This window comes from Fundulus heteroclitus, chromosome 17 (assembly GCF_011125445.2).
Source record: "Fundulus heteroclitus isolate FHET01 chromosome 17, MU-UCD_Fhet_4.1, whole genome shotgun sequence".
In the NCBI taxonomy this organism is placed as follows: Eukaryota; Metazoa; Chordata; class Actinopteri; order Cyprinodontiformes; family Fundulidae; genus Fundulus; species Fundulus heteroclitus.
In genome coordinates this window covers 19,463,754-19,478,807 of record NC_046377.1, presented here as the reverse complement: position 1 = coordinate 19,478,807, position 15,054 = coordinate 19,463,754, and the positions used below count along the sequence as shown (strand labels likewise).

The 15,054-nt window shown below is 40.6% G+C and overlaps 1 protein-coding gene across 2 annotated transcripts in view; it reads right to left on the bottom strand.

The window, feature by feature from the left end:
- Window positions 1-15,054, bottom strand: part of sema3c (sema domain, immunoglobulin domain (Ig), short basic domain, secreted, (semaphorin) 3C) — a 58,075-nt gene that overhangs the window by 32,061 nt on the left and 10,960 nt on the right. For both annotated transcript variants that reach the window (XM_012854190.3, XM_012854189.3), the window contains exons 3-4: window positions 2,347-2,507; window positions 1,704-1,766 (exon numbers count right to left, since the gene is read on the bottom strand). In XM_012854190.3, the coding sequence (XP_012709644.3) occupies window positions 1,704-1,766; window positions 2,347-2,507 (224 nt within the window). The remainder of the gene's footprint in view (window positions 1-1,703; window positions 1,767-2,346; window positions 2,508-15,054) is intronic.

Below are 15,054 nucleotides of genomic sequence, written 5' to 3'. Positions count from 1 at the left end.
TTGCAGTTCAACCAGGCTGTGGCAGTGTCAGAGAGTAGATAACAGGAAGGCCTAATGGAGAGCAAACAATGTTGGTCTGGTTTTTTTTCTGTATCGCTACATGCATGCTCAGTGTGAAGGATTGCTGCAAACGACACAACGCAATCGCTCGTCCAGTGTCACTAAATGCTTGACAAAATGGAGTGAATGGTGCAAACGGGTGTGTCAATGTGGAACTGTTTAGTTGAGTTCTACGCCCAGATGGAGACCAACATAGGTTAATTGGTCTCTAAATTGCCATTGGGAGCAGTTGTATGCCTGCATGATTTTCTGTCCTGAGTATCTCCGTGTTGCCCTGTGAAAGACTGACAACCAGTCCAGGGTGTACCTACCTTTTTCCCCAATGACAGCCCCCTTGCAACACTGCAAGGACCACCAGGTACAGAGAATGGATGGATGGATAATCCTGAGAAATAGTTTTAAAACGGTTTCTTCGGTTTCTGTTGAATACCTATTACCTTTTGATCTGACCATATATTCTAAGAAAGTTCTCCTTTTGTGAAATGCTTAAACCAAAATTGACATATTTTTCAGACTGTAAGTCGCTCTGGAATAACAAGACGCATCAGTAAAAATGTGTCATAGAGAGGAAAAATACATATAAGTCGCACCGGACTTTGGGGCGACCTGAGATGTCTCGGGAGAGGGAGCAGTACAAACCGAACCTGACAAATAGAGAAACAGAAAACTACGTACACAGTCACATTCACTCGTTCCCACCCTAGTGCCCCCACATGCAAACACTCCTACAAAAACACCACAACCCGACCTACCTGGTCCATGTTCTGGCCCTAACCCCCTATCTCAGCCCCAGACCAGATGACCCACAGGCCCACCCACCTAGAAAACTGACTATAAGGCACAAGATCGGCTAAACTGTGGAAAAATTGGTGACTTATAGTCCAAAAAATACGGTAAGTGAGTGAAACTAAATAACACAGATTTAGATTTTAACACGTTGCTCTAAATTTAGCTATAGAGCAACAACCGTGCCTAGCTAGCATTGACAGTTTGTGGTGATTCCATGTGCCGAATGTCCAAATAACACTTCTGCATAACAAATAAGGTTTAATTAAACTTAATACTAAAGCTGAGATGTACATTTGCCTTTTGTTATAGTATTTGTTTTCTGACAACTCGATGAAGCCCACAGGATGCTGAGTGTATGTATTTGGATCTGTCTGTTGTGTATCATAATAGTATTTTGTCTATTTTCCCAAAAAAATAGACAAAATTTTCGTCTTTTGCTCAAATTCCCAAGAAACATGTTTCTATTTACCTATTTTGTATACTGTACGTAAAAAGTCTTCTCTGAGAGCAAATAGCGCCCAAAGTCAAATTCTTTGTTGTATGAAGCAAGTTTAGCAATTAAACTGATTTTGATGTTCTTATGATGTTTTGTAGTTCTGGAGTTAAAATCAAACTCACTATTGCTGATTAAGAACATAACTGGATTAGGCCATTTCTTAAAATATAGTAACTGTTCTATTACCTCTACATACCTTTTACATACAGAAAAATCTAAAACTTCAAACATAAGTCACCGTTGACACTGTTGATACAAATATATGTTTGTATAAATTGATATACATCTTAATTTCTCTATGATTTGTTGCATTTGTTATCGCTTTATGATGTCAAGGAAAAAAGATTTTTGTCCTTACTGTGGGGTCCTTTCCAGCCATTTGGCACTCTTCTATCTTGCTTGTAGATGCAGGCCAAAATAACTGTAACCAAAAAAAAAACAAAAAACAAACCTTTAAATTAGTCTGTAAAACCAAAATACAATAGTTGGCTTTAAAATTATGTTTTTATCGTAGTTCATTGTGAGTAATTACTGTCATCTGTGGAAAATGCGTTTGGAACTCAGGAGAGGGGTTTAAAGGTCTAGGGAAAATGAATATATCATGCAATTTACTGGGGGAAAAGAAGTGGATGCAGCGTGGGGCTCTCAGGGGAAAACTAAATGCTTTCCCATCTGTTTATCCACTTCACGCCTGTCAATTACACGGAGGATAATTCCTTCACTGCATTCAGAATTTGTTAGAAGAGCACTCTGGCAGTTTTGTGGCTCTTCCAAATAACCCTAAAATTGCAGTGATTAAGACAAATACAAGGTTTTTTGGTTTTTTTTGCATATGAATGCACAATTATTATAAACTGCAGAGACTATTACATGATATATTTCGTTTTTTTTTTTTTTTTGTTTCTTAATCTCCTGGGTTTAAGAAAAACAGGACTATCAAAGCCAAAACTGCACAGGAATAAGCTGTTTTCCTCACGCTCTAACTCAAACCATCTGCTGACCTTAAGCGTGCCGTGGGTGATGTTGTTAAGGTCCACAGAGAGAACATGGTCCTTGCACCCCACATACATCCTGTCCTGGTCCTCATCCATGTGCAGGATCCTATAGTCCATGGGCTTGTCGGATATGCTGAAGTGTTCGAATGACTGCGAGGCCTTCAGGTCTGCGAGGAGCACAAAGAAGAAAACGGCAAAGGGAAATGTTGAAACAGGCCTCTAAGTTAAATTCCTAATAAACTGATAAAAGCACAAAATCTGGAAAGAAAACTTAATATTGTGGCTTTTAGGATTTGGCAGCTGTTCTTTAAACACGACTCAAAACGGGAGTATCTGCAGCTGCCACTAGATATTGACTTGGAGCAAAGACAAATTGTAACCAAAGCACCGACTCCATCTACAATATGGCACCAGAAAGGCAGTGGAGACATAAAAGCAAGCCTTTTTGTTGCTCCAAGCTTAAGTAGCATCCTAATCTGCTGCGAATACGAGAAACACATGAAACGGGGAGAATTCTTGCGACAGACAAGCCTGTAGTCATGACCACTTAAGGTGATCCCTGGACAAGATAAAGTACATGGTGAGAGATAAAGTCAAGACTAAGCTCAAACAAGTTCAAAGCCAAGTTGAATCTGAGCCGAAAGGATAAAGCGGCAACGTCATCGTTCCTTAAGCTGATGTTGAGTCAGTGAAAACTTCTCAGGTCCTCTCAGGGTTTAGGCACATTTAAGCAACTATAAATGGGCAAAGAAGAGACATTATATTTATTAGTTAGAGAGAAACCAACTGGCATTTATTTTTCAGAGCCAACCTTACATTAATTTCCTCATCCATGAATTGTCTTTTGCTATTTATCCAGATATTTTCCAGATTATTCTGAGGAATCCCATCCTTAGGCCTAAAGGGGTATATTTAGTCCCCCCCAATGAATTCAGAGTTTGCCCTATGCTCTCCTCCCAGTGGAACACACCCTAAATACGTCCAAAGGGAGGTAACCAGGAGAGATCCTGATTAAATACGGCAACCTCAAGTAAGTTATGATGTGTTCCTAAACCCTAACATGTGGTTTTCTGTATCCACTTAGTCGCACCTCATTGTTCCTGTTTATCCCAGCAGTCAGCATGTAAGTGTCGGGGGGGGGAGACCACTGAACAGTTGCTGGTCTATAACTGGGCCAACTCAGATACACACTAGACAACAAGCAGATCATTTTATTCAAGCAAGTAACCTAACATCCATTTTTTGTTGCTGAAGAAAAAATAAGTACATGGGTAAAACAACTATTGTTTGGGGTAAAAAAGACCCTGATTTCATACTTAAAAGGAGCAATAAGTACAATTAATCAAAAAAAATTCTCACTTGCCACCCAGGATGGAAGTTGCATTCCCTTTAAAGAATCGAGTCAAGTTTTTTCTCCTTTCAAACCTAGAGGTACAGTGTGGAACGACTTCAGTGCAGCGAGTAGACCATGTTTACTTCCTGATCCCTGAGCCAATCATATGACAGTTCCCAGGGTTCCTACGACAGAGCGTTTGGCTGTTGTTCTGATTTGAAACACTAGGTGTCATTATTGCTGATTGTTCCTTTAAAAGACCCAGCCTGGAACCAGCAATCTTATTTGTGTGAGGCAATAGAGCTAATAATTATTATTTTTTTTTATCTTAATAAGTTTGGAAAATTTCATAACAAACCATTTTGCATTCTAGCATAGGATCTTTCTCATTGATCAAGCTTTAGTTTGTACCAGCCCTGTCAACAATGACCTAAAGCAGTTCTCTGTGTGTGGCTCAGTCCACGTCAAAGAAATGTGACTTTCTTTAGATAATATCTAACAGCAAAAGGTTGATTTAAAATGTTTGGTTTGATGTGGGTGTCACAATTTAGCATAATCTATAAGCGTCAACTGTCCCAGACGGGAATCAGAACATACAAACAAAATTAACTTGTACCATGGTTTAAGTACAAGGAAACAAAATGGCTTGTTTACGAAATCAACATAGGAAGGAAAGTAAAATGTAAGAAGGAAGGAAATGGTAGTAGTGCAGCCACAGACATCAAAATGACAAAAGGAAGGTTTCACCCTGCTGAATTGCTAACAAGATTAAAAACTGCTTCATTTTTAATAACTAAACATCACTAGCTACATGTACCATCTTAAAACTCACTGCTGAAAATGTACTGGAAAGATTAAATCCCTCCATGGACAGAAATTAGCAGATTAGGATTTCTCAAAGGAATGGTCATTTGTTTTTAAGACATTTTCCATGACATAAAGGTTGAAGTTACAAAAAAAATCTAATTTAGCTGATGAATCTGAGACGAGATGGAAGAAGCTTGTTAGGGCCGCAGCTAATTGCCATCTGAAACTTATTATTCAACAAGTCACCAGTGAACAACGTTAGTTTCATCTATTGAACTAAAGAGAAACGCTGATTACATAGTTTGTTAAAGATCCTCCGCTATCCGTTGGACTGTTCACACACTCCTCATAAACGGTCTCAGACAGTTATTTCTGGCCGGTTTGCTCCAGAAATAGTGAATCTTAACCATGCCATCAAAGGCCTTCACTGTTGAAGCCAAACTCATGCATATTTATCACTTTTTCAATCTGCGCTGAGAGCAGAGGCAGGGGGCGGCAATGCAGATCCACACCCTCTATTTCCTTTCCTGTATTGACCCCGTCTAAGCTCTCTTTGTGTTTCCTCCTCTAATCAACAAAACAGGTTGGCTGTGCTTTGCTGCAGTCCCTTGGGCTAAAGTCACATTTTCATGATTGTGTGGCATATGCTTTGGAGGTTCCAGCCTTTTATCTTTTATTAAAGTGGCTCTTTTTCGGAGGCGCCCCCCACTCCCGTCGCGGAGTTGTTTGGCGTGGTCGCAACGTGAGGCTTGAAGTGTTTAACTTTAAAGAAAGGCAAGTTAACCTCTTCAGCCACAAGCAAGTTTCCCACAGCTCTTCACTCTCCACTTCAGCTGTGTTTAGGTAAATTGCCTCGTCTTGAGCTCAAAGCGGTCTTATTTTTTTGAACGCTATATCATCCACTAGATGCAAATGGCCCAGTGCCTTAGAAAAAGATGTAAAAAAACCCAAAAATCCAACTTTCATTTTTACTGACCAACAGACAGATAACGTAAAGTACAGTGCAGATTGACAATCTCCTGCGAAGAAAATCAAAGGTCTCGCTCTGGTGGGTCTTTAAATAAAAGCAGGCGTGATTAATTGTCTTGTCTGAGGGGCAATTTTTAAGCGTTCCAATCTGTGGCGGTTCTTGCATTAATCGTGCTGTTTGAGAGCGGCTCTTTGTGGACCCACCCTCCATCTATCTCTCAATACATCAAATCACCTTCTCTGTGGATGTTGGCATTATTTTTTGGCAAACCAACACCCTAACACTAATGTGAAGGTTTATGCAAAACACTCTTGTCCTGTTTGCACCGCTATAAAGATGAATTCAGTTTTTTTTTTGGATGTTATAGGGGTTTGTAATTAACTTAGGCCTCTTGTTGTTCTTGTTCCTGAGGAGTGCCAACTCCCCGTAGAATGGACGTCCAAAGAAATAACAGTTTGTTCAGGTGCAAATTATTTAGATCCCATCCGAAGCATCCAGATCAAATTAGCATTCAAATCAAGCTCCACTAGCGTTCACATTGATAAACTAGACACTGTTAAGTAAAAAAAGTACAAAATACCTAACAGTAAAAGGCCCTTTTCTTGTTTTTTATTTTTAATTTCACAGTTTGTTGCAGCGGCCTGAGACCCTGTCCAAGATGTACCCCCCCTCCTCTTGACAACTGACTGATGGAGATGGGCATCAGCCCCCCTGTGACCCTGTAAAGATTTTTGGGACAGAAAATGGGTGGATGGATGGTACCAGGTTGACCTGCCAGTGTCTGTGCCACTTCAACATTTTTCAGAAGGACATACTGGAAAATGCCAGTTATTTGCTTCTTTTACAATCAATGGCTACTTTGTAAGATCTTGAAATCCAAATTTTTAATTATCAGTCATCTGCTTGAGAAATTTCTAAAGCTCCCCTATTAAAGGGCTATTTCTGTGTTTTATTGCTTTTACTACCTTCACGTCTAAACCCTTGGACCAATCAAACCCGAACTGAGATATCTACCGTGAACAGTTTTGTTTTATAAAACCGTTATTCTGCTTTTCTGGCATATAGATCAACATTGAGTTAGACCAACATCAATTGCACAATATTTGATCAAACCTCTACTGCTAAATTATGATTCGAAGTACTTTTGTGATTGGTGAAACCATGACTGTATTGGAGGGTTAAAATCTCATGTTCCTGCAAACCCGATATTGTGATTTACTCTTATGAGCTAGAGGCATCATTAATTCTCTACCGCTTCATGAAGATTACATTTAGTTTCAAAAACAAAAATGGTCCTGTTAAATCTAACCACAAATGTCACTTAAAAAACCTAAGAGTTGAATAAAAAAAAAACAATTAAAAGCATTGCTTGGTAAAACAAACAAATAAGAACAAGACTGAGGCACCAGAACAAAAAAACTAGAAAAGCACCTTAACAACCCCTGACCATCTTTGATCATTCCCAATTTCAGGGAACCCCTTAAAAGTGAAGATAATCTCTATTTGAAGATCCTGCAACTAAGTAATTTGCAACCCAGGCAGCAGTGAAGAGAGTTTGTCCTTGACCAGAATCAGAACTTTGTGAAGGAAACGATAATCAAGCTGGTTTTAGTTATATACAAACCAAAATGATGTTAATTATATTAACTACACAGTGTAAATTCTGCCATGTTTGATCTGTTTTAGCATGTAGATGACAGGTTAAAACTGAAAAAAAAACCCACATACAATCTCAAATATTCTGTAGGTTTAAAAAAATGCTTATTTTTCTTATTTGCTTTAAAATTTGAACCAGCAAGATTGGGTTCACTACAGATGGTAAAACATTCAAGAACCACCAGACCTTGTAGCCACAAAATATGACCAACCCAGCTCAGTTAAACTGGACCGGATACATAGTGTAGAGCCTGATGACAAACGAGAAACAGGTGAGTCACAATCAGCACCAGAACCCAGGTGTGCAACTCTGACAGGAAGGCAAACCAATCCTGGTTTTCAAAGTAAAACGAGAGTTAATGCCAATACTAAATCAGCACTGCCGATCAGCTGGCACAAAAAAAAAAGGAGATTACAACTTTCTGTTTGGAAATAAAAAACAACAACTCATAAAAGCAGTGCATAACGACCTTTGGGTCACGAATCAACAACTGTTGGGTCTTGACATTGGCTTATTTGAAATGAAAATTAATAACCAAAGAAATTTTTTTTTCATGCAAGACAGATTTTTTTTAGATTTCTTTTAACGTTAAATCATGTTAGATTTTATAGTGCATAATAAATATATATAAATTGAATAGTAAAAATTACTTTGACACAGATAAAGTGAACATTTCATGCAAAACAGACAGAACCCCTCCAGAACTTTCCACAAGGGCAACAAATTGTTCCTAGAGGGGTTGTGGTCCGGATGCCTTCTCAACATTATGGTGAACTCTGTATTGTTTTGCCATTGGGGGGGGAAACTGGAGACTTTCGTGCTCCCTTGTGAGGGTGGGAGGCCAGCTAAGCCTGACGCTGGGATGGGATGCGAGCAGGGGTGTGTTCTCATGGATCCAGCATTCTCAATAAGAGCCAAGCGGAAACCCTCCGGAGTCTGCATACCACTGGATCTGGTATCTCTCTCAGTGTCCTGCCTTCAGCCTCGTGCAAACACATGAGTCACTCCTGCGCTGCTGCAGCATTGTGCACCAGCACTCAAAGTTCAGCTTGCCAGATGGAGCACCTGCTGTAACGGAGAGAAAGGGGGCCGCTGTAAACAACCGAGCGTTTCCAGCGTCACAGAGTACACCCAATCCCCGTGTTTACGCCGAATCTGCCAACTCATAGCCTCAGTCCGACTTTGACTAATCCGGCCAGGTGTTGGGGGTCCATACGCACCCCGAGACATCGCTGTAGCAGTTCTATTTGACAGCACAAATGTGAAAATTTCCTAAATCATATTTTATTAAGGTAGGGAGAAAAAAATTGTAGATTAGATTTGTTGCTTAAATTGTATGTTTGGGGATAAAAGGAGTTTTCAGGAGCACATGCAGCTCGTTAGTTCGGTTTATTTGCATTCCTCAACGTTGATGTCACGTTCCTTACAGGAAAGAGTGTCAAAACTGAGAGATGAGTAACAAGGCGTTGTTGTCAATCTGCTTGGCTTTTTTTTATTTTAATCTATCAACAGAGAACAGTGACAGTAAAATTGCAGTCTCGAGCTAATGTCCTGCCACGTAAAAAAAAAAAAAAAAAAAATGGAAAAAATGATGGAAAACCTTGTTTTTATTTCTTTGACGTTGTTGAAAGTGGAGTGAGATAAAAGGAAATGACAAAAGAGGAGAAAAAGCAGGGCTTAAGGTTGACAGCTGGTGGGTTTTGTATTATGCATGCTAGCAGGTGGGCTTTGCACCTCCCTGTGGACCTCACAGCAGTCTCCTGTGTCCTGCCTTTGATTATGAGCTTTGACCCATAATATCCTATTGGCTGCATGGCGGACCACTGGTGACGCAATGCGCTCCGATCGGCTTGGTGGACGGCGGAGTTGGCGGAGAGGGGCACGGTTTTTGTTGGGGGAGTCGAGAGGTTGACTGAGAAGAAGCAGCACAAAAGCCTGTTGTTGGACCAAGTTACTGCAGAGGTCATCCGGTATTAAACAACAGAATGCTTTTCCAGATGCAGATGAGATCATAGAGTTTACCGCTTACTCGTTGGTAGGCACCGACAGATCACACCGGTTCTAATGGGGGAAATCTGCTGTTGTGTCTACTGTTTAAATAATGATTACAGAACTGGCATTTCAAGCCATCTTTGTCACCTTATATTAGTCGGAGATGTTCACAAGTCATTCTACTAGATCAAGTCTTTGTGGCACAAGTGCAAGTAAAGTTTCAAGTATTTCACTCCAAGTCCAAGTGAACATCTTTGAGGTGAAACTCTGAGTCAAGTTACAAGTCACAGCTACAAGTCCAACTCAGGTCTCAAGTCTTCGAGAGGCCAGTTCAAAGCAAGTTTAAGATATTTCACTTCAAGTCAAGTTTTAGTTCTTCAAAGGGGAAACCCTGACTCAAGTTTCAAGTCCGACAGTCAACTCTTTAAAGAGCAAGTGTAGGTCAAGTCTCAAGTCACTGGGGGGCCCTTCAAAATCAAGCCCCAAGAATTTTAAAGAGGGAAGTCTTTACTCCAAATCAAGTCTTAGTTCTTCGAGGAAAATCTCCAAGTCAATTTTCAAGTCTTAAAGACAAGTCCAAGTAAGGTGTGAAGTCCTCGAGAGGCAAGTCCAAATCAAGTTTACAGTCTTTCGTTACAAGTCAAGCCTCAGTTCTTCAAAGGGGAAACTCTGGGTTAAGTTTCAAGTCTGATAGTCAAGTTCCAGGCAAGTTTAAGCATTTAAAGACAAAGTGTAGGTAAAGTCATTGAGGGACACTTCAAAATCAATCAGGATATTGTAAGAGGGAAGTCCATGTCAAGTTTCTAGTCGTAAAGACAAGTCCAAGTCAGGTCTCAAATCCTCAAGAGGCAAGTTTAAGGTCTTTCATTCCAAGTCAAATCTCAAGCTTTTAAGGATGAAATCAAGGTCATATCTTGTGTCTCTACCCCCCCCCCCAAGTCCAAGTCCAGTGTCAAAATCGCAGTCAAATGACTAAAATGAACATTTCTCATCAAATGTATGCCACCTAGTGTTCCTACATCCCTGCTGTGCTACAGTTTAGTTTGAACCTATGCTGTTGGCCCTCAAGCCTATATTTTGTGTCTTTCAACAACTTATTAAATAACCAAGATGTAAAAAAAACTGTTATGAGCTGATTTAAATGATTTTTTAAATCGATAAAGTCCCTTGAAATTAAAAAAATAAAATTATGGTCAAAAAAGAAATCAACCAGGTATTGTTGAATTTATGAATATATAAAACACATGATTTTATGTCTGTCACATTGGTGCAGAGATGATGTTTTGGATCATCCTGACAAATTAGATTTGTGTCTCTAATAATATGGGGCTTTTTTTTTTTCTCCAGCCGCCTGAGAGAAAGAACATCTAAAGCAGCTGCGAGCTGCAAGACTCGGGTCATCTTTCTGTAAACTCTGAGCAAAACAGTCTCTGGGTGGAAGAGCGGATTAGTCGAGAGAGGCAACAAGTTTGGGATCCCACAGACTTTAAAAGGAGCATTCTTTTCTTTTTGTTACATGACTGTGGTAACAGAGCATGGAAGCAAAGGCCAAAACATGTGGCTCTAACAAGGAGGGGACCTGTCATTACGTGCCTGTTTGTATGGCAACAATTAAGTACAGCGTAGACTTCAGCACTCACTTCTAAAAGTGAGCCCCCCCCCCTTTCTCTTTGTGATTATACACTACATCCAAGTGAGGAAACGCAACAGCCACAAAGAGGCTCCTTTCAGGCTTTCAGTATAATCTGTCAGGCTTGGCTCTAAAAGTTGCTTGCGTGATCAAATAACCGAGTTGGACAGCGATGCCTCCGGCGGTAAACAAGGCCGCCATGGTTCTGGTTTGGGATGTCCGTACAAAACAGTGGTTTGTTGTAACGCAGCTCTGTAAAATATTAGAGATTCACAGCGGCTGGAAAATATGTGGGATCTTCATGAAAGATGCAAATGTGGGTCTGGAAACTCTAGCGGGCCGGGGGCCCGGCTGAATCACTTCCCCGTTGAAGGAATCTTCCCTCGCTTTGTTGCAAGAGGTGACATAGTTACCGGCGTAAAACTGGGTGTTACATTTTTTTATTTTTTACCAAAAGGAAACAGCTTTAGTTTACCAATGATAATTTAGCAATATTAGATTTTTTTTAGCAGCTGGACTAAAATAACTTGAATGTTTCACATTTTAGCATCGGCAGTGGGGGTTCTAGACAAAATTTAGCAGGGGGGCCAGGGTGGGGCCAGTATTTTTTCACAGGGGCACAGAACAAAGGATTGGGGAGGGGGGGACTTAACAGGACAACATTTCATCGTTTAAAATATTAAGTAAGCCAAAGAGCCAATTGTGGCTCTGGAACTGCAGATTGCAGACCCCTGATCTTTCTCAATACAGCGGGAGCTTAACGAGAAACAGCTTAATTTTTAATTATTGTTATTTTTTTTATATTTATTTTTTAATTATTGTTTTATTATTGGGTAAAAACACAAACGAAAAAAATACAACTGATCCAAATGACCAGTCAGTCACGGTATCTTTGTCAGCATTATCATCCTAAGAAATTCAATATCATGTTTTTATTACAGGGACCATAACAGGGGCCAGGAACATTTCTACAGGGGCACAGGCCCCTGTTGGCCCCTGTCTAGAACTGCCCCTGAGCATCGGACAATACTGTAAATAAGCAGTTGTTTTTGTAGATGTGTTCATTTATTAAGGTGAACATTTCCAGGAGGGATTGCGGTACCAAAATGACTATAAAAGTGCATCAACTCAGGAAGAAAACAGGTCACGATCCCAGAAACCACCTAAAGGACTGTAGAGCTTAGTTTTCTCAATAAAAGGTCAATGTTCACGATTCAGCAATAAAATAAAATGGTATCTCTAGAAGAGGTTGACAGCCAAAAGCCACACTTAGAGTAAATCTGAAGACGCTGTGGTTTTATGCAGTTCATGCTCAAAAACCTCACAACGTGGCTTACTTAAAACAACTCTGGAGAATCTGGAGAATAGGCCAAAATTTTTTTCGCAGCGAAGGTAAATACTTACAGTCAGTCAGGACTAAGATGTGATGGCAGTCGCTGCTGCCAAGGGTTCCTGACCCATTATTAGGTGTGGGGAGCAATTACTTTCTCACAGGCCGGTTTGGTTCGGATAGCTTTTTTTCCCTTTAAAAAAAAATTATATTAATTTGAAAATAGATTTTTTTTTTTTTTTACCTAGGGTATCTTTGTTTAGTGATGTGAACTGTCTAAACCAGAGGTGGGAAATACTTTTTCACAGCACTGTGTAAGGCAACTGTGTAATTCTTCCCAGCAAAGCTGCTGAGTCCAAAGTGTCATTTAGTTTCTGATTTCTTTTTTAAAGGGAAACCTGGAGGGCTGAGCAAGTTTGCCTGTACTGGCTTCAAATGACACATAAGTTTCAATCAGCACAGTTCTGTTAAATGCTATGTTGCTACTGTTTTCTTCTGTGACTGAATACAGCATATGCATATTATTGGCATAGTTGCAGAAGTGAGTGTACTGGCCAAATTTGGAGGTAACAAACAAGTTACTTTGACTTCTGCTTCCATCACTTGCAGCGTAAATTAAGTCAAAAATACCAAACCAGAATATGTAAAGTCATCAATTTGTATTTAGTGAAGCAAAATGTTTTGTTTTTTAAATCTTTCATTAAGAAAAAGTGCCCTATGAGCTTCACAGACAGCTTGTTTTCCCCAATCTTTATGTCTTTCTGTATGCAACGGGTGAACACGCCATCTTCTTCTAAGAGTCTAACCCTCCATCCAGTTCTGTTTAGCTACCATAAAAACGTATTTACGACACTGCGCGCAGCCATTTTGTGTGTGTGACATCATCAACTTCTCTTGTTTGCAGCATTTCCACTAGTTATGCTGAGTACTGCCCCCTGTGCTTTTGGAGAATACTGCACCTACGTCCGCGTCAGGTTCACAGACCTGCGCGACTATAGCTCAGCCTGTGTCACATGGAAACTCCAGTCACTCAAGCACTTTCATTGGCATCTCATTAAAAGGACCTTAAGGTGTAAGAATGGTGATTAGTGTAGAATTAGTGGTAATTTTAGAAGTTTTGAAATTGTAAGTTTTTCATGATCCAAACTGGCCCATGCCCATTTCTAAGTGTTAGTTTTTATAGGAAAAGATTATAACAATGTTTAAATTTCTGCCTTTTTCTGATAAAATTGGTTTGCAAATGCAAACCAGCATATCTGTGGATAGTTAGAAACAGTTTGGGATTCTTTGGCAGGCACTTTCAAACCAACCTAAGTGTCTCTAGTGAATATGGTCTTCATTAGCTGTGTTTCTGCTTTAAAGGCCAGCATGCATACATTAACTCCAAGCTAATTAGACTCGTTCTTGATATACTGGAAGGGGTACCTGTTATGTGGTTGTTAGGGGCAGCTGGTGGGAGAATCCTATTCACCCAACGTAAATGGAGCTTTGACCGCCCCTTTGCAATTCCTCCTTCCACACGAGACAATTAGACCTTCATCCCTGAGGCCGTACCTCAAACTTGGTTCCAAATGCTGTTGCTTTTTGTCTGACCTGCTGGGTTAAGAGCTCTTGAGTTCACTTCTGGATGGCTGCACTTATGGAAAAGAAGTGCAGACCACTACACCTACGGTGCCAATAAAACTCTGTGTCCAGGCAACTAGGCGAGCAGTTTGTAAAGATGAAAAATGAGTGCGGCCAGAACCTTTGACCGTGATCTCTTGTTCGGGACTCGCCCTGGTGATGCACTGTAATAACCGCTGTGGTATTTATGCAGCGTAGGGAAAGCTAAGGTGTCGATCCAGGGGGGGACGACGACCACCCAAGTTGTCTGGCATTGGCTGACAGAGTCGTCCGATTGTCTGTCCAACAGGCATATTGCGCATTCCCAGGCAAGCAACTCTACGCACTTAAAATTCAAACAGCATGCATAAAAACATACTGTAATGCAGCTACATGTCAGAAGCCAGAGCTCGCTCACATGGCATAAGCTCTTTATCAACTGTCTCTTTCAATTTCACGGCGGCTGTCTGTTGACGATTATTTATGTGCAGGCATTTATAATGGGAATCGTATGTCTGCGCAGAAAGCTTTGGCCCGGACGTCCTCGTTTGCCAAAGCAGACGATAAAGCCACGTACAGTACGAGGCTTTGTGTTTCTTGGTTATCTGCGCGCGTTTGTGCAAAGTGATGTCCAGCTCTGACGTCAACTGCAGGGTTTACTGCTGGCCCGACCTGCTCGGGAGACGGCTAATGTTCCCGGTAAGCTTTGAAACGTGAGACGACAAACAACCCAAGATGCTGCCCCAGCAGCTAGTTTGCATTCCCGATGCTCCAATTAGCACCTGGCTTTCCCTTTTACGTGCCACCGGCAGCCAGGCTAACTCGGACTGTCAAGCCCAGTGCCTTTTAGCCGGCGACCTCTCCCCTACACACATCAGGAGCTTCTGGTTTCTTCGCTCGCCCGGCAGACAGTAAATCTCAGGGATTTTGCTGTCACTGAGGCTCTCGTGCAGACTGTCACAGCAAGGGAAGACTTTCAGGAGACATGGGTCAGAGGATTTTCACTGCTGATGTATTTATTACTCATTGAGGACAGCCAAAGGAAAAAAAAAAAAAAAAGAGGAAATGCTCGGCTAAGTGGAAATGTCCTTTTCCAGATTCTGACCAAGGGGAAATAGTTTGATTGTTTTTCTACTTTATGTTGCAAGCTCTTGTGTCCTTTCTGACTCAATAGAAAAAAAATCTAAACTTGAGGCAGGTTTTTGGTGTATTTTTCGAAGACTACTCATACATTCTATATGCTCTGGTGATTAAACATAATTAAAGCACTAAAATATTAACAAAAATGCAAAAGTAATGAACGCAGACTGACAATAGGCCAGACCATAGGTGAGATTCTCAGGGTGAGATAAACTTGACAAAACAAAGATAAAGTTTAATTATCATGATGATT